A 21,073-nucleotide genomic window follows, 5' to 3' on the forward strand; every position below is an offset into this window, starting at 1 on the left:
AGGTTAATAGCTGACCTGTGGCGGTGACCTTTACACCAGCTAGAGTTTTGACCTTCAACCATCATCCTCCTCCTAGTCACCACAGCAGCTCGTATATTAGCGCAGCTGTTCCAGATCTTCTTCGGCCTTTTCCTTTTCCTTAGATGTGTGCCGTCCTCCATCTGTCCTCAATCGTACTCGCTCTCTTCTTCCTTGTTCTAAAAATGTTCATTAGTGGTCGGATTCGGCTTGACGTCGTGCCAAAGCAATTACAGCTGAAGAAAATGACAATGTGTAATTTATTGTCTGTTAATTAAATCTTGTCCTGCCTCTCCACACAGACTTTATTATTGAGGCGCCGTTTTGTGTGGCGCCGAGCCTCAATTTGTCGGTTTCCTTCAACCTTCGCCGTCCTTCTGACTCTTTTCTCCAGGTGCACAGCAACAACCGTCACACACAGGGTGTCAGAGTCTTCAATAAGGTGGAATGTCAGTTTAAACCTGGGATCCTCCAGCCGTGGTCTTCTCCTCTCACTCTGGATGTGCCCCTGGAAGATCTGAAGGACCCCTCTTCCCGAACCATCTCCCTCCCTCTGGGGGCCCGACCGGCTCAGATCCTCCGGTGCAAGTTCTATTTCGCCGACCGCTGGCTGCTCATCAGCGAGATAACATTCCTGTCCGGTAGGCAGCACACGATCCGTGTTTCTGTTGCCTGAACTAGCCTGTGAAAGGAGGAGGAATCTTCTCCTCCGTTGTGCTTTATGATGATATAAAGTCGTGTGTGTCAGATGTCACATGTGCTCCTTCTGAGTGATTCGTGACCCTGACGGCTGCTTTTCTGGTCTTAGTTAAATAATTATGCACCTTGGATTCCAGCGTAAAGCAACACAACGCTGCTCCAAGGAGCTCAGTATTTCATCGAACAGCTAAATTATGGGTTTCCAATAAATCATCAAAGTTGTGAAACCGTTTTGAAGGAGTTATAGGTGCAAAGATCAACTCCAGACAACAGTTGGCTGGTCTGGATTATCAGCGGTTGGTCAGAAATCACAACTTAGACGTCAGAGATGAAATAAAAGCTGGTGAAATCGGGTTTATATCAACTGAGAGGCTGCTGTCCAATGAAGCCTAGAAAGGGAACCAAATTTCTCTGCGTGAGGGTATTTAATTTAAAGAAAATAAAAACAGGGACAAGAATCTCTTCCAGATTCTTCATTAGAGGCGTCGGGAGGTTGACCGTGACCCTAAACTCACGTCAGATGTGCTGAAGCAAACGTAAATGCGTCTAAAGTTCAGCAGCATTGCTCACATGGTCCAGCAACACGTATAAAGAGATAAATCAGTGCTGGAGATGGAGAGATGAGCAGGCGCCTCCCCACGCTGGTGGGGGGCAGTGAAGGAGAAGCCTCCACGTCTGACAGCAGAGCTGTGTTTCCGAACCCATTATGTTCCGTTCCCGGTGGAAACCATCCAAGCCTCCCCTCAGATTGATGCTCCAGCCAGCTGTGACCACATCCACTGTTTTCCAGCTGTGTGTTGTGAAGTTCATTAAAACATCTCTGCTGTTTTCTCTCCACCCAGAGCCGTTCAACCAAGATGCCGTGGATGCACATTCATTTCCACCCAATGTTCCCGTTCCCAGTTCATCGCCCCCCCCCTCCTACCCAGACCTCCCCCCCATGGAACTCCTTTAACACCTCCGTCGTCCCTTCTGGTGAGTCCGGCTTTTTGTCCCTCCACAGTTCCGTCCAGCATTCTTCATTTCCCCCACCATCCCACCTCATCCCCTCTTCTCATTCCTCTGACCTCATCGCCTCCTCTCGGGTTCGCCCGTCTCTCTGTTGTAGCCGGGGGGGGGGGGGGGGGGGGGCACGTCTGAGTCGCCTCGCGTTTATCACAAGACTGGAAATCTCATGGCTCCGAGCCAGCTTCTCCCAAATCCGACAGGAGCAATCTGGCTTCAATCCGATACTTTTGTTGTTTTTTATCATCTGGGAAGTTTCGGTGAAGCCAGAAAGGGCGACATGATTTCCCCTCTCTCCACCACTCGTCTCTTCTTTCACACATTCCTCCCTTGTCCATCCCTCGCTCCTCCAGAACCTTCCACCTCCGCCACCTCCTTAATGACGGACGCCACTGTTAACTGGACGATGTCAGGTGAGAGCAACAGCTGTGGTGAATAGAGCTGCAGCCTCCTGCAGCCTCGTAAAGCTGCCACGGAGCTGCGTTTGAAGTGTGGGGGGGGGGGGGTTAAAGAGGCCGTCAGTGTCCAGAGCATGAAGACACTCAGGAACAGACTAAAACACTAACAAACTGGGTGTTTATGCAGCCACACTCTTCCTGCGGCCTCATCAACACTGAATAGCTGACAGGAATCTACTGTGGCATGTTGGCTGCTGTCTTTTGGATCTGGCTCTGCTCGAGTGGCTTTGCTTTGTTTTATTTACGTCCTGCATGTTGTTGAACCGAATGACACCAACAGAGGGAAAGGAGTCGTTTTCATCGGTGACGTTTTCACCTTTTTGGCTGCTGTGGTCTAAATCGGTGTAGAACCCAAAATGCTGCATGTTTATTTCATTTATTTGAGTTCATTTTAGAGCAAAGTAAGGAGTGAAATTACGCTAGCGTGGCTTAATGGTCCCAATGCCAGCGACATATTTGACCTTCAGCAGTGAGAACACAAATAATTGTAGGGAACTAGTTGACTGCAAACCTTTTGAGAATGTATTTATCAAGCAGCTGACTCCTATTGTGAGTGTTCCGGCTGCACACACAAACAGACAATCCCTCTCTGATATTTAGTTACGCTTGACGAGTCTAATTTGACCCCAGCATGTGGGTCTGACTGCACTGAAAAAGCTAATGTTGTCAGAACCAACAGTGCGTTAACGCGCGTACACCAGCAGACACAGGAAGGTCAATTATCAACTCCAAAATAAAACATTCCTTTTCCTCCCGTAGATCCAGAATTTGCTACCAACACTCCAAGGCCGGGACTCCCGGTCGCCAAGGACGACAGCAGTAACACGGCTATCCTGATTGGCTGCCTGGTGGGCATCATCCTCCTGCTGCTGGCTGTGATCGCCGTCATATTGTGGAGGCAGTACTGGAAAAAGTTACTGAGCAAGGTGAGTCAACTGGGACGGCGCCTGGTGTGTGTGACAGAGTTGGTGGTTGAAACACTGGCTCCAGCCACAGATCAGACGTAAGTCAATTACAGTCTCCTCGCAGCTTTCCAAAGGCATCCCCTCGCATCACTCTGCCAATCTATACCAGTATCTTTACAGTTTCAAACAAATTGCTCCGTCGCGATAGGAGGCTGAGATAATTGCGAGTCTTTTGGCAGCGTGTCTAAACCTGAGCGGGCGCTGTACGGCAGTATATTTATATTTGCTTCTAATTGTTCAAAGATTAGTCGCCTACAGCTCGACACCCATCTGTTGTACAACAAACAATGCACTTAAGCTGCCACGTTGGTTGAGTTCTCCAATAACGCTCTTTCTTTTCGGGCCTCTTATCTGACGGGAAGAGCGAAGACGCTGGAGGCTGGACCGCACGCCTGTCCTGCCTGCGTCCCTCTTCCCAGGCCTGCGGAGATGTATATGTATATTGGGCTCATGTCCTGTCTTTTGCCTGAAGGACCTGCAAAATGAGGTCCCACAAGGTCTAATCAGATGCTCCGGCAGAAGCCGAGCATTTTTAGTCTCCATGAGGTGGTGATTTATTTCGGGTCTGTTGTAGCGCTCTCCATTAGCGGGGAAACCCTTGACCGGTCCTGTGCGTCCCCAGGCCCAGGGCAGTCTGTCCAGCGACGAGCTGCGGGTCCACCTGTCCGTCCCCTCGGAAAACGTCGTCATCAACAACACACACAGCTACTCCAGCCGCTACCAGCGCATCCACACCTTCCCCGATGAGCGCGAAAACGAAAGGGAGGGTGAGGGAGAGTATCAGGAGCCCAGCGCGCTGCTCCGGCCTCGGGACCACAGAGACAGCACAGGTGGGCTTACACGCACACGTACGGGCACAACCGCTGCTGCCCTGTCGAAAACATTCAGCTACATTTAACAGGGGGGCGGAGGCTGGATTCAAAACTGATGGGTGTAAATCGGGTGTAACTGCGCTACGTTGTTGTGGCACGTGCGCACGTAGGGGTGTAAAGTAGGGCAACATGGAAATCAGCATTGGAGCTGCAACAGGAAGAGACGGGGAGAGCAGCTGAAAGGCTGAACTCTGCAACAGCGCACGCTCTGCATGGATTTTGCTGCTTTGTTTGGTTTTGTCTCTGCATGAACATCAAGAAAACAGCGGGCATTACGATGTGTTTCACCACACCGACAACAACAAGACAATCCCGACCCCCTGAGCTACGCTGTCTGAAATGATGATGCACAGCGTAGAGGTGCACAAAGCAATAAGGAGGGGAAGAGTGGGCTAGAGGGAGGAAAATACACGGCTTTGCCTGCATTTCACTGCATGCTCTGTATGCTCGGTGTCCTGAATTTGAAATGACACGTAAAACCGACATTTAATCCAGTGTTTTGTTGTCGTGCGGTGTTACTTTGTGCTGCCTGTGTCAGTGCAACCCATTTTTATTCTGTGGTGGAAATGCTAATGCTGTCATGCTGACATTGGTTGTGTTACCTTGTGTGTTTGTGTGTTTTGTGTCCATATGACGGTCGCCCTGTGCACCCCCCTGTGCGTGTATGTCCATGTGTGTTCACCCTACCAGCCTTGCTGTTAAACAACCCGGGCTATCACGTGGTCTTGTCAGATGACAGAAAAGGCTTGAGACCCCTAACCGTCCTCGGCACCAATCAGGCTCAGGAAAAGAGTCTGAATGTGCCCCAGGGTAAGAGACCTCAGAACGGGCCGAGCGAGCGAGGAGGAGCCCACGCTTGGGGGTTCAGATGTAGACACGTTGGAGTTTTTGCATGTGTCCTGCCTCCATCGCTCACACACTCACTCGTGATCACTCACGTCTCAGTGTTGCTCATGTCTTGTTTGAAGGGATGTTCTGCTGTTTGGGGATTGATGCACAATAATGAAACTCATCTGCTGATGAGCTGTCGGTACAAAACAGTTTGTTGTGTGATTGCATCTGTGAAGATACGGGAACGTCCCATCTTCTCTGGATATTTAAGAGATTGACGTGTCCTTTAGTCACAAATGTAAAATTGAGCCACAGACAGATGAAATAAAAGCTCCCTGACTGTTAAAATGTGCCGATGCAACCCGAGCGTCCACGAATTGTCCGTGTTTCTTTTGTTTTCCCCGATCGTTTCCTCTCGATAAAAACACTCCACTTATCTGATGTTTGGCTTGCCGATGACTTCACTGAGCATTTTTGTGGTTCAGTTCCCACCAGTGGCACCAATTTCTAATACAGCGGTTTTCTGGTTGTAAATCTGGAACACTGGTCAGAGGCTTTGTCTACTTAGAAAAATGTAGTTACCAGCCAGCAAACCGCCACAAAGTCAAGAATGTGAACAACATGTGAGGATATTAGCATTGCTATGACTAAAAAACACATCAAAGAGCCACTAGAACAGCTATTTTTTATTAGTCCTAATATCTTCAGCAGTGATCTTCGCTTATATGTTCCAGAACTGTGAAAACCATAAAACTATCACTCTACAATAGCAGGCAAGTAATCAAGTACATCTCGAGGGTTCGGTACAGCACTGGATTGTTGTGGGCCTGGTCCTCAAGAATTTATGGCCTGACAATAAAGAACCATATTTATAGCACAGGAAATGACTTTAGCCTGCTAAAAGGCTAAATCTATATAGTTGCTAGCGTCCCTTAGATGGTCTTTAATTTCATATGAGAAACACCATTTTATCTGTTGCTGAAATCCATTTTATTGTGTTTCTTTTGTGAGACTAGTGTAAAAAGTTCATGATTTGCAGAGTAATGTTTTTGTCCGATGTTGGACAGTACAGTGTCCACGTTTTGGCTGTTTTGATGCTCTCACGTTAACGAGATTCTCCCCAAATTTGCGGCATCCCTTCATTACAAGTTCCTCGATTCTCTTGCCTTAATGTGTTTTCAATCACGTGCTTCTTTTTCTTCTCGTGTTAAACTGAACATCTTGGTCCTGTATCTCCAGCCTGTGGCTTGGACGTGGACATGGAGAAGGTTTTCCCTCCGGTTCACGAGGAGCCGCCTCCGTACCCCGGCTCCCCTCCTTACCCCTCGCTGTCTCCCCCGGTGTCCCCTCCGCTGCCTCCCAGTGTTCCTCATTATGCCGAGGCAGACATCGTCAGCCTGCAGGGCGTCAGCGGCAACAACACCTATGCCGTTCCCGCTCTGGCCTCCTCGAGTCCCGGGGCAGACGCCGCCCCTGTGCCGGAACTGTCGCGCCAGTGTCTCATCTTCAAAGAGAAACTCGGCGAGGGCCAGTTTGGCGAGGTGAGGGATGACGTGATTATACAGAGGCATCAGTGTTGTGAGGTGAGCGTGTCTCAACAGTATCTGTGTTGCTTTGAAAGGTGCACCTGTGTGAAATTGAAAACCCTCAGGATCTTCCCATTTTGGAGTTCCCTTTCAATGTGAGAAAAGGTCGCCCCCTGCTGGTAGCGGTGAAGATTCTGCGTCCAGACGCCTCCAAGAACGCCAGGTACGCGCGCTTGAGCGTGATAGCAACCAAATCCGCTGCTGTTGTGAAATATTTTAGTCCTGCTCTCAGCTGTGATAAATAGAAATGAGATAGAAATGTTGGCCAAGCAGTTGCTGCATGTTTATCTCTTTCACAAGCTACGGCCTGTATGAGCTCATGTGATCTCTGCTCTGATTGGACGGTCGGCGAGACTCTGCAAACATGCAGACCAATAAAGCAAACGGATGATCTGGAGAGATAAACACAACTGGAGCCTTGGCTCACTTCCCTTTTCCAGTGTTTATTGTGAAATAAACCAACGGCTCCCTCTTGCAGAAACGACTTCCTGAAAGAGGTAAAGATCCTGTCCCGCCTGAAGGATCCCAACATCATCCGTCTTCTGGGGGTGTGTGTCAGCAACGATCCTCTCTGCATGGTCACCGAGTACATGGAATGCGGAGACTTGAATCAATATCTGTCCCACCGAGTGCTTCTTGATAAGACGGGACCCTCCAACGACGCTCCGACCGTCAGGTGAGGGGTGGAATGTGGCGCGCTCGCCTGATGATGCCCACGCGAATAATAATAACTCTAAAATCCCGCCGATTCATCGCTCCTCATGAACGTCGTCCTGTTCTCCCCAGTTACCCGGCCCTGATCTCCATGGCCAGTCAGATTGCGTCGGGGATGAAATTCCTCTCCTCCCTCAACTTTGTGCACCGGGATCTGGCTACGCGTAACTGCCTGGTGGGCGGCGAGCGGGGCGACAGCGGCGACGACGCCGGCGGGGAGCGTCACATCAAGATAGCCGACTTTGGCATGAGCAGGAACTTGTATGCTGGAGACTACTACAGGATCCAGGGCCGGGCCGTGCTGCCGATCCGCTGGATGGCCTGGGAGTGCATCCTCATGGTGAGGGAACGTGTCAATGATGGACCAATTATCCTTAAGTGACGTCCCCATTTTCCCCTTGAAGCCTAATTCTTTGATTTACTTAGTTATTGTCTTGATATTTCCTTTGATCTTTTGGATTTCTGGGCTATTCAAAGAACAATTTCCTCCCCTTGGGAATTTGTTTTGGTTGGAATTGTTCTGTTTCCAGTAAAGAGACAGAATGTTCCAAACACTTGAGGACACTTGTGAGGACGGCGCCCTGCCCAGAGCGCCGTTTCTGTGTGTCATCACAACTAGTGATTGTTGGTGTCGCTGCAACAGCCGCGTCCCCTCGGCTGTTGTCGACGCTCCGTGACGTGTTTGTGTGTCTCAAGGGGAAATTCACCACCGCCAGCGACGTGTGGGCATTCGGCGTCACCCTGTGGGAGATGCTGAGCGTCTGTCAGGAGCAGCCGTACTCCAATCTCACAGATGAGCAAGTCATCGACAACGCTGGCGAGTTCTTTAGAGACCAGAGCAGACAGGTACACACACACACACACACACACACACACACACACACACACACACACCCACACACACACACACACACACACTTCCTACCTCCCACACAGTTTGTGATGAATGAGTCAAGGTTTGATTAGTGAATAATTGAAAAGCCACCGTGAACGTGGCGCCTCACAGATCTATTAAATATTCACTAGTAGTTTATTACCAGTTAATTACTGAGATGCAGATTTGTACCATCGTCCTGATTATGGATCGTCTTGCGGTTGATAATCAATGCGAGATGCTAATCAGCCAATCAAAGGGTGAAGGCGGTCCAGCCGTCTCAGAGCAGGGGGCTGGTTGATGGTCACCCTGACCCCTGACCCCCGACCTTCCGTCTGTCCTGCAGGTGTACCTGGGCAGACCTGCCGTCTGTCCCCAGGGTCTCTACGAGCTCATGCTGAGCTGCTGGAACAGAGACTGTAAGCTCCGCCCCTCTTTCAGCGACATCCACTCCTTCCTCACAGAGGACGCCATGAACATGGTGTAGACGGACTCAGAGACCCATCGTGGGAGGGGACACGCCAGTGAAGGAGGGGGGGGGGGGGGGGGGTCGTGCAGCAGAGGCAGAGGGGAGTTTGTTACTTTTGTAGTTTTTTTTCATGGCGGGGGGGTAAGATGGGGGCCAACACACCGCTGGCTCGGTGGATTCCCACATCAGACCCGATGGCGTTGGCGCTGCGTGTTGTGGCGGGTGGCGGGTGCGTTCTGCCTAGCAACTCTTTCTACCGTAGCAGCGTGCAGTCGTTAGTTTTCAAGACAAATTTCTGTTGATTGGAGACTCTGAGGAGCTACAGTATGTAAAGTTTACTGTATATAATAGTTTAGTCGGCCTCATTACGTAGGATGACGCAGCACTTCAGCCTCTCAATGTTGGATTTACACATACATCAGTTCCCCTCTGGGCTGAGCCACGCCCACGCCAGACCCAGCTGGACCAGGCGCTCCTGCAAGGTGATCCGTTCATCTCCGGCTCAGAGGAGGAAGAGGATGGACGTTCCTCACTGGCTCGCACGTTTCAGTCGAGGTTGCATTGTGTGTGTGTGCGTGCGTGCGTGTGTGTCTGAGGGTCTCGGATGCAAAGGATGGATGTAAAGTTCCACCAACTGCACTTTAAAATCCCACAAAGGTACGAACAGGAGGGAACTCTGTCTGATATGATTCCTGCTGGGGTGGATTCAAATGGACTTTACTTGCAGTGAGATCCAGATCCAGGAGAATCTCCCAGGTGCATCGATCCATTCGGTGCTCATGTGTTCATGTTTCAGTGGCTTTAGATGCGTTTTCGCTCCGCTCTCAAACTCAGTTAAGAGTTCTATCATTGAGAATCAGTCGATCAATATTAACGCATAATTGTGCTTCAGTCAAACTGACGGGTGGAATTAATGCATCTTCCTTCCTGGTTGTATAGACGTGTCATAGGTCACATGTTCCATCTGTTGGATACACTGTAATTCACCTCAGCTCGTATCTTTATATACACTTTACTATGTAACAAGCTGGTGGATGATCTCATGTCTTCAGAGCTGAATAGGACCTGTACATATTGTGATTGCCTTTACTAATATATGGAAACTCTTTGGTACATTTGGGGTCTTCTGTATCTGTAGAATGCTTGCTAGCCTCATGCCGTCGTAATTCCCTGTTGTCTATTTTTGTAGATGTTTTAATAAAGGTAACCTTTTCAAATAAAGATGTGCTGTGTGTCTGCTGCTTTGGCTCAACTGGCCCGTTACAGCAGGTACTTTTGCTGGTAGAGAGACAGCAGCAACATTTCTCATTTATAGGTTTTATTGTCTACAGAATATTCACTACAATCACATGGAATATTTAAAGAGTATATTCAAACTATGTAAAAATGTCTTAACCTACGAGACAGGCGTGCACGAACATATTTAGAGATCAATCAGAACATTCCGAACATGTAGAAAGTGATTTGGCCCCTCCGACGGCCAATGGCTTCACGATCACTTGCATATGAGCAAATATCACCTGACAGAAGTGTTTGGAGGCGTCACCAGAAGTCAGTCGGACTGCTGAGGTCTGAGCAGGCACTTGGCGATGAAAGAAAACCAGCATAAAGTTTGGCCACTTAGAGCGATGAAGCAGGAAGAGAAAATGAAATCAGAGGTATTTAACTGTTTTTCTAAAGCTCTTAAATATCCCATTTTGTCGTCGGGTACGTGGCAGAAGCGCCGACGGTCCCTTAAACTTGTATATGTCATATGTGTCTGTCAAAAGACAGCGTGTTTCTTTTCCTACAAACTTTCAGTGCATTCAATGGAAAAAGCCATTCCACTGCTGCCACACACTCGCCTTCCTCTTCACTCTGACAGAAAACGCTTCCACCGGCAGTCAAGCTGATAAGAATGAGACTCGTGGTTGAAGATGTGAACCAAGCAAGCAGCATTAGATAAAGAAGAAATGAAACGTGTATAGAAAATACTACATAAGGATGGAAACGGCGTCGCGCCCACACGCGCAGCTCTGGTGTTTCAGAGGCTCCGGAGCGTGAAACAGGTTAGTTGGAACTAATCCTAACCCTAACTAAAACATGGTTATGGGGAGTAAAATACAAGACTAGATTTCACACTGTCCTATAAGCACCAGCATGTCCATTTGATGTGAAAATAAACCACTAAAATGGGGAAGAGTACAATCCAACAATAGCCACAGACAGGAACAACCAGGGGATGCATGCATGCACACTGACATCACAGTGCAGCGTTCAGGAGCTGTTACAGTGGTTATAGGCACAAGAAAGAGTTGATATTTGTCATAATATCCTTGCCGCTTCCGCTCTTCTTAATGCGCACGGATCCGTGTTCCTGCAGCCTGGAGGTGAACAGGAAACATGGGAATTAGGGCCCACGCCGGCCGGTGGCTTCTCACTGTTATCTTGAGTACAAATTGCCTGGTTTACCAGAGAGATGTCGATCCCTGTGAGTTTCTCCACGGCGGCCGGCAGCTTCGTCATGATATCCAGCACTTCTCCCGCCAGTTTGGCGGCTCCCACCTCTGAGCCGCCGCTGGACACCATGGTGACCTTCTGGGCTGCTGACAGCGGCTTGCTGATCTCCTCTGCCATCTGCAGGGGACACAAATATTCCTGTAGCGACCTCCCTACTAACGCAAATCCCATGAATCCGATGCAGCAGTGAGGTATTTAAAATAAATGTTTGACTAACGGACTTCCAAAAGGATTAGCTGTGTTTCTGCCAAGGAGCAAATCCAGCCATTATCTCCGCCACACACTCCTGAATCCTACTGACCAGCGGCAGCTTCTCCAGCAGCATGTCCACCATGGCGCCGTCTTTGTACTGCTTGAAGGCCTCGGCTTTCTTGGACATCTGCTCGGCCTCCGCACGGCCTTTGGCCTCCAGAGCAAAAGCCTCCGCCTCCCCCTTCATCTACGCACAGAAATCTTAACGTTAGTTGGAGCAAAGTTGGCAGGTTTACAGTGCGATGCGGCTCAGGCGTGAAAAGAAAAGAGATCTGGAGTATTATCCACGTGCACCAGGACTCACTCTAATGGACTCGGCCTCAGCTTCTGCCTCCATGATCAGCTGCAGGCTGCCAGATAGGAGAGAGAATTGATTAAATATCATTTCCTATCCTCCTTGACATTCCGCCTGATGCAGAGCAGTTGACTAATGTACTTTACTCAGGACCTGCTCTCATCAAGGTTAAATTTAAAAAACAAACATCCCCACACGCTCCATTACCCACCGCTCAGCCTCCGCCAGCTTCTCCAATTTGTATTTCTCCGCTTCAGCGGGCTTCTTAATTTTGGCCTCCAGCTCCTTCTCCTTGCGGATGATCTCCTGCTCCTGCAGCATAATCTGCTGTGCCCGCTCCACCACCTGAACCTGCATCGTCTCCTCCTCGATGCGCTGCTTGGTTTTGGCCACCTGATGAATAAAATCCCCACTAAATTAAAATGGCCGCCTAAAAGCCCGGATCAGGTGCTTAAACGGTGCTTTTATCAGAGAGCTGGAGTAGACACGGGGAGTGCACCTGAAGCTGATAGGCCATTTCGGACTCGGCCTTCTTGGTGTTGACCTCGATATCATAGTCGGCCTTTTTCAGCTCGTAGTCTCGTTGGGCTTTGGCCATCTCGATCTCGTTCTTGTACTGAGCAGAAACCTTTTCTTGCATTGCATGGGCCTCCTGTGTTGAGAATGAGCAGAGAAATGGGAGTGATACTTGTTCTAGAACTATTGCTGGGACAAAAAGGGACTGAACAGAAACAAAGAGTATTAGTTTTACCCTTATGACTGCGTCTCGTTTGTACTGGGCCTCTCCGATCCGAGCATCCTTCTGGACCTGAGCTGTTCTGGCTTTACCCAGGGAATGGAGGTAGTCCTGCACAGACACAGGGAAAACAGGGAAAACAATTCAGATGCCAGGCCGACAGAGACGGCGATGCAATACTGTAGCTCTTAGATCCAATTAATGCGCAGATCCGTGTGGAGTCTGTTGAGCCAGAGACAGCAAGTCAATATCCATCCAGTGCATTAATGTAAATCACATGAGGCTAAAAGCTCTTGTGAAGAGAAGAAAAAACTCTGCAGTGGTCATTTTAGTTTGTTTGTCCCTGATGGGAACAGTTCTCTTATTCGCTGAGGACAGAAAATACCTGATCGTCATGAACATCTTTGAGAGTGTAGCTGACCACGCCAATGCCCATGTTCACCAGATCAGAGGAGGCCACCTTGAAGACCTGCTCGGAGAACTTCTTGCGGTCTTGGTAGATCTCCTGTACACCACGAGGGGAACATTTGCAGTCAATGCTCACCCCACATTCTACATTAGGCAGCTCCCCCATTAGCACACACACCTCCACAGTCAGGTGGGCAATGATGGCTCTCTGGTGTCCCTCCAGTGTCTCCAGAGCAATGTGAGAAATCTCACTCTCAGACTTGCCCATAAACATTTGACAGGCGGTGGCCAACATCTCCTTGTTCTGACCCTGGATCTTAACCTGCAACCACAAGATGAGATGGAACAATGATGGAGCAAATAGCTTATTTCATGGTAAACAAACTATAGTCTAATACGATCTGGCTTTATGTGACTACATGTTCTTCAGTCAGACACCAAAGTCCTTTTAGTTTTGCAGGTTTTTCCTTAAAAAAGAAATATCTCAGCACAGCCTCTTTACTTTTAAGGTGGAGGATGTTTAAATATGATCTAAATATCAATGTCCTGACTTGTTACGGCCCTAAACAAGTCATAAATGCTGAGACAAAGCCTTTAAAAGTTCCAGTGTTTTAATAATAAACCTTGGTATTAATATGGACCACAGGTAACATTGTTAAATATCAAATAACAGCAATAACAAGGGACATTTGAGAATCATTTATGAATGCTAAAATAATCATTTGCATTTTGGTAGATGCATTTATAACGTTAATTTCCAAATATTTTATTTCATCATCTCATCCTCCAAACGTACCTGAGCAATACCAGTGACAGAGATGGGGACCCCATGGCGAGTGTAGACTTTGTCACTCTTCACATTCAGAGTCAGAGTATTCAGTGAGATTCTGAGAGGAAACGATATTTATTTCAAAAACGGAATCAAATTTAAAAAAGAGCCATATTGTATTTATCATAGCAACCATATAAATGACACATGCCACGTCTAAAAGGTACATTTCTAAAGTATATAAAGCAAAGGAAACCGGAGCGTTCAAATGGAAATCACCTCTGGATCTTCTGAACACAAGGGAACACAAACACTCGTCCTCCAGCGATCATGAGAGGAGGCGAACGCCCAAATCCTGGAGAAGCCAACACAGAAACACCCACCGGATTATTCAGACAGTTAAACCCGCGGTAAAAAAATAATCACAATAAACAGTTGTGTTTTGCAATCATGTGAAATAATGACTAATGTGAAAGGTTCCATTAATTCACATGAAACAGGAAATGACCCACTTGTATCTGACTCCATCTAATCTGACCACAACTGACTGCTAAATAACCTAAAGGCCAATCTAATATATGCATGTTGATATAGGATGTAGAAATGGGGATATCTCACCGGACACCACCATGGCTTCATTGGGTCCACATGTGTAAAACATCTTGACACTAATTTGACAAAAACACAAGAAATGTTAATATTTCCTAGAAGAGAAAACGGGGGGATATTTGTTAGAAGTGAGTTTAAGATAATGAGAATGAAGACACAGACAGCGACACTTCACTAACATGTAGAATTAGTACAATACCCACAAAGGCAAATAACAGAAAACAGTAAATCACTACGATGCATTGAATTGGCTGCGCTTTCATGGAAACTTTGAGGTTCTAAATGTGTTTAGCTCCCGATGCTAATGGCGCTTCCACGCTTGGCCGCTAGGCCGGGTCGCTCACCCTCCCACGGATAAACACGTCTCGCTTACAAACGGACACAAACTGTTCCACGTAGCTCATCTCGTTATAATTAAGGGCAGTGCTGATATTCCAGGCTAAATGGAAAACCGCCAGCTGCACATCCAAATGCTTGTTAAAGGTAATTATCTGTCTACAATTCATGCTAGCTGAGGCTCCAATGGTAGCTAGCTGATAATAAGCAGATAAATCGGGCAGGGGTACCCATGTCATAACGACTGCAGTAAATCCTCCTCCTAAACACGAGTCTAACCTGTTTAACTTACCGATATGTATTTAGAAGCTGAGATTAATTCCTGGCCTGTCTTTACGCTCGGGAACGATCCGTTTTTCCTGAGCAGGAATGACAAAAATGTCGACTCTTCGGGGAGAACGCTGACCACGCCCATCCACCGATGGCCGCGTTGCGCCATCTAGCGGCGAGTTTGGGGGAGCGCAGTCGCTGTTTACGTCACCGCTTCTCGACGAACACGTCCACGATATAGTTGCGATAACCTTAGTCTCAGGCGTATAACAGTGAGGTAATGCTAAAAACATTTCCAAAAGCATTTGCTGGCACGCTCAATGATCTTTGGCCCGGATTTACCACACATCAGCTGGTCTGGTAAATAAGCCCTATTAAATAAAAGGTTCTTTGTTTGGTTTGGTGTTTGAATTTAGTTACTCTATCCATTCAGTTGTTTTATAACGACTCCAGTCCAACTCCATTCCTCATTAAGTCATTCATCATAAAATTGGAATTTGCAGTTAATTTGTCTTTTGTGTCAATTATAAATACACAGCTAAATTAAGTAGGACAATTCTATAAATTGTGGGTCTCATTGACCCTCAGCTCAGTCTTTTATGGCAATCACTGAAATACTAAACATGCAAGGTAAAATAATTTCTCCTAGTAAAATCCTTCTCCAACAGTACCAATCAAACAAATATTGTGGCCACCAAAAAAAAAAGGAAAAAGAATTACATTTCAATCATTATAATGTAACACATAATGGGTATCTTCCCTGCAGGCCAATAGATCATGAGGATGCCTTCAGCACATTTTTTGTCATAATAAGAACACCTATTACAAAATTTCAATACTTTATAGTGAATATTTAATCTGATGCCGTTGCATTTCTTTATTTCTTTCAAATTATTACAGCAAAAAGAAGCGACATTGATCCATGATGACTCAGCTGCTGGGCTTCATAATCCCGACTACTAACACCCTGTGATCATGAATGTTGTTGCATTCACAGATGTTTGCTGAGCAGATTAGTCCAATGCACCAGCGGAAAAAATTATCATAAATCTGATTAAAAACCTCCACTGTATCTAAACCAGATTTTGCTGCAGACAGCCGCGAAGCATCCAGAGGAGATGGGCTTGCACTCATTGACCCCACCTTTGTTTCACACTGAGTTCTCTCCTTTTGTCTTCTCTGCGGGGCTTGTTCATCAATCAAAGTAGAGATGAGTAACACGGTTGTAAAGATTAAAAAAAATAAGAGACAGAATTGCATACAACGGCGTTTTTCTAGGTATCACTTGGTAAGGTTCTCCACAATCTTAAGGTCTAATTTCCTTTCCTCGAGCTGCAGCCACGCCCCTCCTCCTTCTTTGCGCCGCATCAGTCGTCTCAGCCAATCAACGCGCGCAGCTGCTGGATTCCCATCCGACCACGCCCCTCGCCCCGCCCCAGCGTCTCTCTGGAAACGCTCCAGCATTATAAATGCTTTGTCCGGCTCTTTAATTCCAGTCTGCGCTTCTGCTTATTCAACAGACGCTTCTGCCCGTTATTGTAACACTTAAACATTCATCATGAGGGAAATTGTCCACATTCAAGCCGGCCAGTGCGGTAACCAGATCGGCGCTAAGGTAAGAAATATTATTTCTGAAAGATTTACTTTTTCTTAAGCCATTTTGTCCCCAAAGTGTTGGAAACACCCAAAACATATAATACAAAATCCAATTATCAGATGTGTCTAAATGGAAGTGGGTGTTGCTTGTGTATATTTAAAAAAATTGTATATTTGCTGTTTTCTTCATTAGGATTAGTTACACTAACTGTTACGTTCTTGACCTTTAAATGCACTATAATTCAGAAAAAAATCCAATCCGACGCCGTTAAATGCCACTGTTCGGCTTTATCTTAGTGCTTTTCTGAATTAATCTTGTGCACTGCGGTAACCGGTGGGTGGGTGTGGGACAGCAGCTCGACATGACGGTATAACGGGGCTCTTGTGTCTCGACCAGTTTTGTTCACGCAACACCGGGTGTGTCTGCGCCTCAGCATTGAGGGTTCAGCTGACCCCCAGACATTGTCTTGGGAAAAGAGAGCAGGAACAATCAACAGTCTATTCTTCACTTGTCAGGGTCTGCACGGCTCTGCTCTCTTTGTCTTGTGCAGGCAGTTGTGGCTGGTATATTCCAGACAATGAGATGGGAGCTGGGATGGGAGGCCTATTTTCGGCCCCTTTTTTTCCGAACACCAAATCACAGATAGATCAGTTGCCCGTATTGATTAAATTTTATTTCCATGACTGCGGATGAAGCACTCTGCTGTTTCATCCCATGAATGTGCAGAGAAGCTGTGGAATGGGTGTGGCATGAATAATCCGGGGTAACAAGTGCTTATTTTCAACAAAATATTATTCTGTACTGAATATAATATTACGTCTGGCATTATAGTGCACCAAAATGGGCCCTTCTGTCTGGCACAGCACCCACCCAGTCTGCCTGTGCCTTAATCGTCTCCTTTTGTTTAACATATTTGCTGCAGAGACCAAATGTTTCAGCAGCTCCTCAAGGTACAGGATCTACTTTATTTTATAGACCCATTAACAATTTATCAGGATGCTTTGATTTTAAAAGCACTGGTTGTCTTTGTGATCAATGCTTTTCATCTTCTAACCAAATTAGAGTATTTGGGTGGGGGAGGACTGGAGGAAACAGCTGATGCTCAGTGGGTGAAGTAGCTGGGTCATCAGTTGACCTTATATGCATTTGTTCTCTTTAAATAAATAGTGTTTAAACAGCATACATTTTATGAGCATCATATTAAATTCTGTTTTTCTGCATTCAAGACCAGTCAGTTTAGACTCTTATAGCGAGACATACAACTGTGCAATATATGCACAGAAATAGTAATTATGTTGTGATTTAAACTCTGTAGTGTCATTCTTTGTTTGGCCAGTGTATTTCTAAAATAACTGCTGTTGCTGTATTAGACTGAGCATCTCATGTAGTTCTCATCCCCAAGGACTCGTTGACTCAGATGTCCAGTGGATGTGATTGACAGGACTGCTGAAGGGCCACGCTGTGTTGAAATGGGTCAGGGTGTGGTGTGACTTTCCTGCTTACTGTCTTCAGTCTAATTTGCTTTGCAGTTTTTACTGATAGTATCACTGTTCACTTTCCCAATTTCTTAATCATAAACCATAACATGCCAGTTTAATTTTAGTTATATTACAATCACTTGATCATTTTTGTTCTCCATGACCTTATTTAAATGTAATACTTAAACCACTGACTCTCAATCTCTTAAGTCCTGAGCTGCAAAACAGTCTGCTTATCCAGATTACTCCAAATCCTCCTATTGATGCTGTTAGCAGAAACCTACAGGCTGGATAACCCCAAAAAGCCTCAGTTAGAAGATACAGCAAATATATGTGTATGCACCTGCCCATGTATGCAACAGTCACACTGGCTTATAGAGTACATACACACATAGTGAGGTCTCTGATGACACAACAAGATAATCACTGTCAGTGTGATGGTCTGAACAAAGTTCTCAGTTTTACCCACAGTGTGATGTTTTTCTGCGGCTATGCTAATCTTGTGATTTACTTTTTTAAAAAAAAAGGGTTTCTGAATCAGAAAAAAGAATATTGCTTTCTTAGTGGTTTTAAAAAGGGGTTAAATGAATGTGTGATTTTCTAGAAGGGAAAATCAGGGGGGAAAAAAGGATTTTCTAAAATGTGCACCCTCTGCTGCTTTCCTCGTTTAAACTCCCTGATCCTGAAAACCGCATTGCTAAAGGACAGACGTGTGCTGTGCCAGTAATGCTTTCACGTGATGCCTTCCATTTTGTTTCTGCAGTTCTGGGAAGTGATCAGCGATGAGCACGGCATCGACCCAACAGGGACCTACCATGGCGACAGTGACCTGCAGCTGGACAGGATCAGCGTCTACTACAACGAGGCCACCGGTCAGCTGCATGCCAAACAACCCTTTAATACAAAAGAAACATGAGGATGTGCATTCACATTTTCATTATTTACTTTTCTCTTCCTCTCTGTCTTGTGTAGGAGGTAAATATGTACCTCGGGCCATTCTGGTTGATTTGGAACCTGGCACCATGGACTCTGTGAGGTCTGGACCTTTTGGGCAGATCTTCAGACCCGACAATTTTGTATTTGGTAGGTGGAAAATAAGCAGTTTTTTATACTGCTGAATATGGAAGACAAGAAAATACTTAACTATAGCTGACTCTTTACCTTCCAGGTCAGAGCGGTGCCGGAAATAACTGGGCCAAGGGTCACTACACAGAGGGAGCCGAGTTGGTGGACTCAGTCCTGGATGTGGTCCGTAAAGAGTCCGAGAGCTGTGACTGCCTGCAGGGCTTCCAGCTCACCCATTCACTTGGTGGTGGAACCGGGTCTGGTATGGGCACCCTGCTTATTAGCAAGATCCGCGAGGAGTACCCCGACCGTATCATGAACACTTTCAGTGTGGTGCCCTCCCCCAAGGTAACATCCTTGTGACTGAACTTGAGAGATTTATTTTTATTTCTCTTACCTTAAGGTTTCTCCTCTGAACTCTTGAGACTGAAAAGAGATTGTTTTCATGTTTTCAGGTTTCAGACACAGTAGTTGAACCTTACAACGCCACACTGTCCGTCCACCAGCTTGTAGAGAACACAGACGAAACATACTGCATTGATAACGAGGCGCTGTACGACATCTGCTTCCGCACCCTGAAACTGACCACGCCCACATACGGAGACCTTAACCACCTGGTGTCCGCCACTATGAGCGGGGTCACCACTTGTCTGCGCTTCCCCGGTCAGCTCAATGCTGATCTTCGCAAACTGGCCGTCAACATGGTGCCTTTCCCTCGTTTGCATTTCTTCATGCCTGGCTTTGCTCCCCTGACCAGCAGAGGCAGCCAGCAGTATCGTGCCCTCACGGTGCCAGAGCTCACCCAGCAGGTGTTTGATGCCAAAAATATGATGGCTGCTTGTGACCCACGCCACGGCCGCTACCTTACAGTCGCCGCCGTGTTCCGTGGCCGCATGTCCATGAAGGAAGTCGATGAGCAGATGCTCAACGTCCAGAACAAAAACAGCAGCTACTTTGTGGAATGGATCCCCAACAATGTCAAGACCGCCGTCTGTGACATTCCACCTCGTGGCCTCAAAATGGCCGTCACATTCATTGGCAATAGCACAGCCATCCAGGAGCTGTTCAAGCGCATCTCTGAGCAGTTCACAGCCATGTTCCGTCGTAAGGCCTTCTTGCACTGGTACACAGGTGAAGGTATGGATGAGATGGAGTTCACTGAGGCAGAGAGCAACATGAATGACCTGGTGTCTGAGTACCAGCAGTACCAGGACGCCACTGCTGAAGAGGAGGGTGAATTTGAAGAGGAGGCTGAAGATGAGGCTTAGACAAATAAAGCTGTGAAGTTCAAACCCTGCCAAAATGCCAAAACAAAAAATATTGACATGGAACAACCATAAACGTAACCAAGCGACACATAGTATCATTAGAACCAGTCTTTAGCATAACTTAGGTATTTCTTGTGATTCATTACAAATAAAATTGTCCTTGAAAATGTGTCTGGCCTTTGGCTTTTTTTTTTTTCTTAACAAGACATGTTTACGCTTTATAATTGACATCACATTTAATAAGATATGACAATGAAGGCATAGCAAGAAAGAGCTGAAGTCAGCTGAGTCTGGAGTGGAAGATACTGTTAAATTTATGTTTCCTGCAGCTCGGCAGCTATTAAAAACAGCTGTGACATTCCTTTTGTTATTTGCGTGGATAAGCAGGTTTAATGACTGTTCCACAAAGACAGATTTATAAAACTAAACACAAAAAATTCTTACCAGATATGGTTATCGCATAGTAGCAATTACATAAAGAAGGATTGCTCTATAAAGTTTACAACAAGGTCCTTTAGTGTGCTGCTGGTATGATGGAAATGGGCAAATGACCAATATGCAATATGAGAGATTCGGACCACGCATTTTGTCGGAGCCAAGCCCCATTCCCACAGCTGAGCGAACCTCAAAACATATGATTAGGATCCTCGGCAGCTGAGACCACGGTCCTCCCACACAGACACGAGAATTGCTACGTTGTTACTCATGCAACACCAGTGCATATGAAAGATATGCTGTAGAAAAAAGACCCTTATCTAATGTCACATAAAAGAATTTCAACTTCTTGACCTGACAGACACAGAGACAAATCAAAAGACAGATGATAGATAGACAGACAGACAGACAGACAGACAGACAGACAGACAGACAGACAGACAGACAGACAGATAGATAGATAGATAGATGGATGGATGGATGGATGGATGGATGGGACACAGCTAACTCAACAAATGTCATTTAACACTCTACGTTCTTAAATACAAAACTATGACGTCATCTC

General features: G+C 46.6%; 3 protein-coding genes across 4 annotated transcripts in view; 2 read left to right on the top strand and 1 right to left on the bottom strand.

Annotated features, from left to right (window-relative positions):
- Positions 1–9,712, top strand: part of ddr1 (discoidin domain receptor tyrosine kinase 1) — a 29,193-nt gene extending 19,481 nt beyond the window's left edge. Inside the window, exons 9-21 of the mRNA XM_029838579.1 lie at positions 413–659; positions 956–1,017; positions 1,560–1,692; positions 2,076–2,135; positions 2,940–3,106; positions 3,768–3,975; positions 4,708–4,827; positions 6,088–6,389; positions 6,470–6,597; positions 6,913–7,110; positions 7,221–7,488; positions 7,845–7,994; positions 8,369–9,712. Of these exons, the coding sequence (XP_029694439.1) occupies positions 413–659; positions 956–1,017; positions 1,560–1,692; positions 2,076–2,135; positions 2,940–3,106; positions 3,768–3,975; positions 4,708–4,827; positions 6,088–6,389; positions 6,470–6,597; positions 6,913–7,110; positions 7,221–7,488; positions 7,845–7,994; positions 8,369–8,509 (2,184 nt within the window). The 3' untranslated portion in view covers positions 8,510–9,712. The remainder of the gene's footprint in view (positions 1–412; positions 660–955; positions 1,018–1,559; positions 1,693–2,075; positions 2,136–2,939; positions 3,107–3,767; positions 3,976–4,707; positions 4,828–6,087; positions 6,390–6,469; positions 6,598–6,912; positions 7,111–7,220; positions 7,489–7,844; positions 7,995–8,368) is intronic.
- An 80-nt stretch (positions 9,713–9,792) lies between these two features.
- Positions 9,793–14,831, bottom strand: flot1b (flotillin 1b). 2 transcript variants are annotated; one of them, XM_011605879.2, is made up of 13 exons: positions 14,688–14,831; positions 14,069–14,118; positions 13,730–13,805; positions 13,478–13,568; positions 12,860–13,003; positions 12,659–12,778; positions 12,289–12,384; positions 12,037–12,189; positions 11,749–11,930; positions 11,547–11,592; positions 11,292–11,429; positions 10,943–11,107; positions 9,793–10,854 (listed from the first exon to the last, which is right to left on the bottom strand). In XM_011605879.2, the coding sequence occupies exons 2-13, from the start codon at positions 14,109–14,111 to the stop codon at positions 10,825–10,827; spliced, it is 1,284 nt and encodes a 427-aa protein (XP_011604181.1). In that variant the 5' UTR covers positions 14,112–14,118; positions 14,688–14,831; the 3' UTR covers positions 9,793–10,824. The 2 variants fall into 2 exon arrangements, with proteins under 2 accessions (XP_011604181.1, NP_001092129.1); NM_001098659.1 differs by lacking the exon at positions 14,688–14,831 and having other exon boundaries at positions 10,607–10,657; positions 14,069–14,111.
- tubb5 (tubulin, beta 5) lies at positions 14,524–20,244 on the top strand. Its single transcript, XM_003966297.3, has 6 exons — positions 14,524–14,542; positions 16,186–16,280; positions 18,504–18,612; positions 18,713–18,823; positions 18,909–19,153; positions 19,261–20,244. The coding sequence occupies exons 2-6, from the start codon at positions 16,224–16,226 to the stop codon at positions 20,071–20,073; spliced, it is 1,335 nt and encodes a 444-aa protein (XP_003966346.1). The 5' UTR covers positions 14,524–14,542; positions 16,186–16,223; the 3' UTR covers positions 20,074–20,244.
- The last annotated feature ends 829 nt before the right edge of the window (positions 20,245–21,073 follow it).

The sequence above is a fragment of the Takifugu rubripes genome, chromosome 7 (assembly GCF_901000725.2).
Source record: "Takifugu rubripes chromosome 7, fTakRub1.2, whole genome shotgun sequence".
Classification (NCBI taxonomy): domain Eukaryota; kingdom Metazoa; phylum Chordata; class Actinopteri; order Tetraodontiformes; family Tetraodontidae; genus Takifugu; species Takifugu rubripes.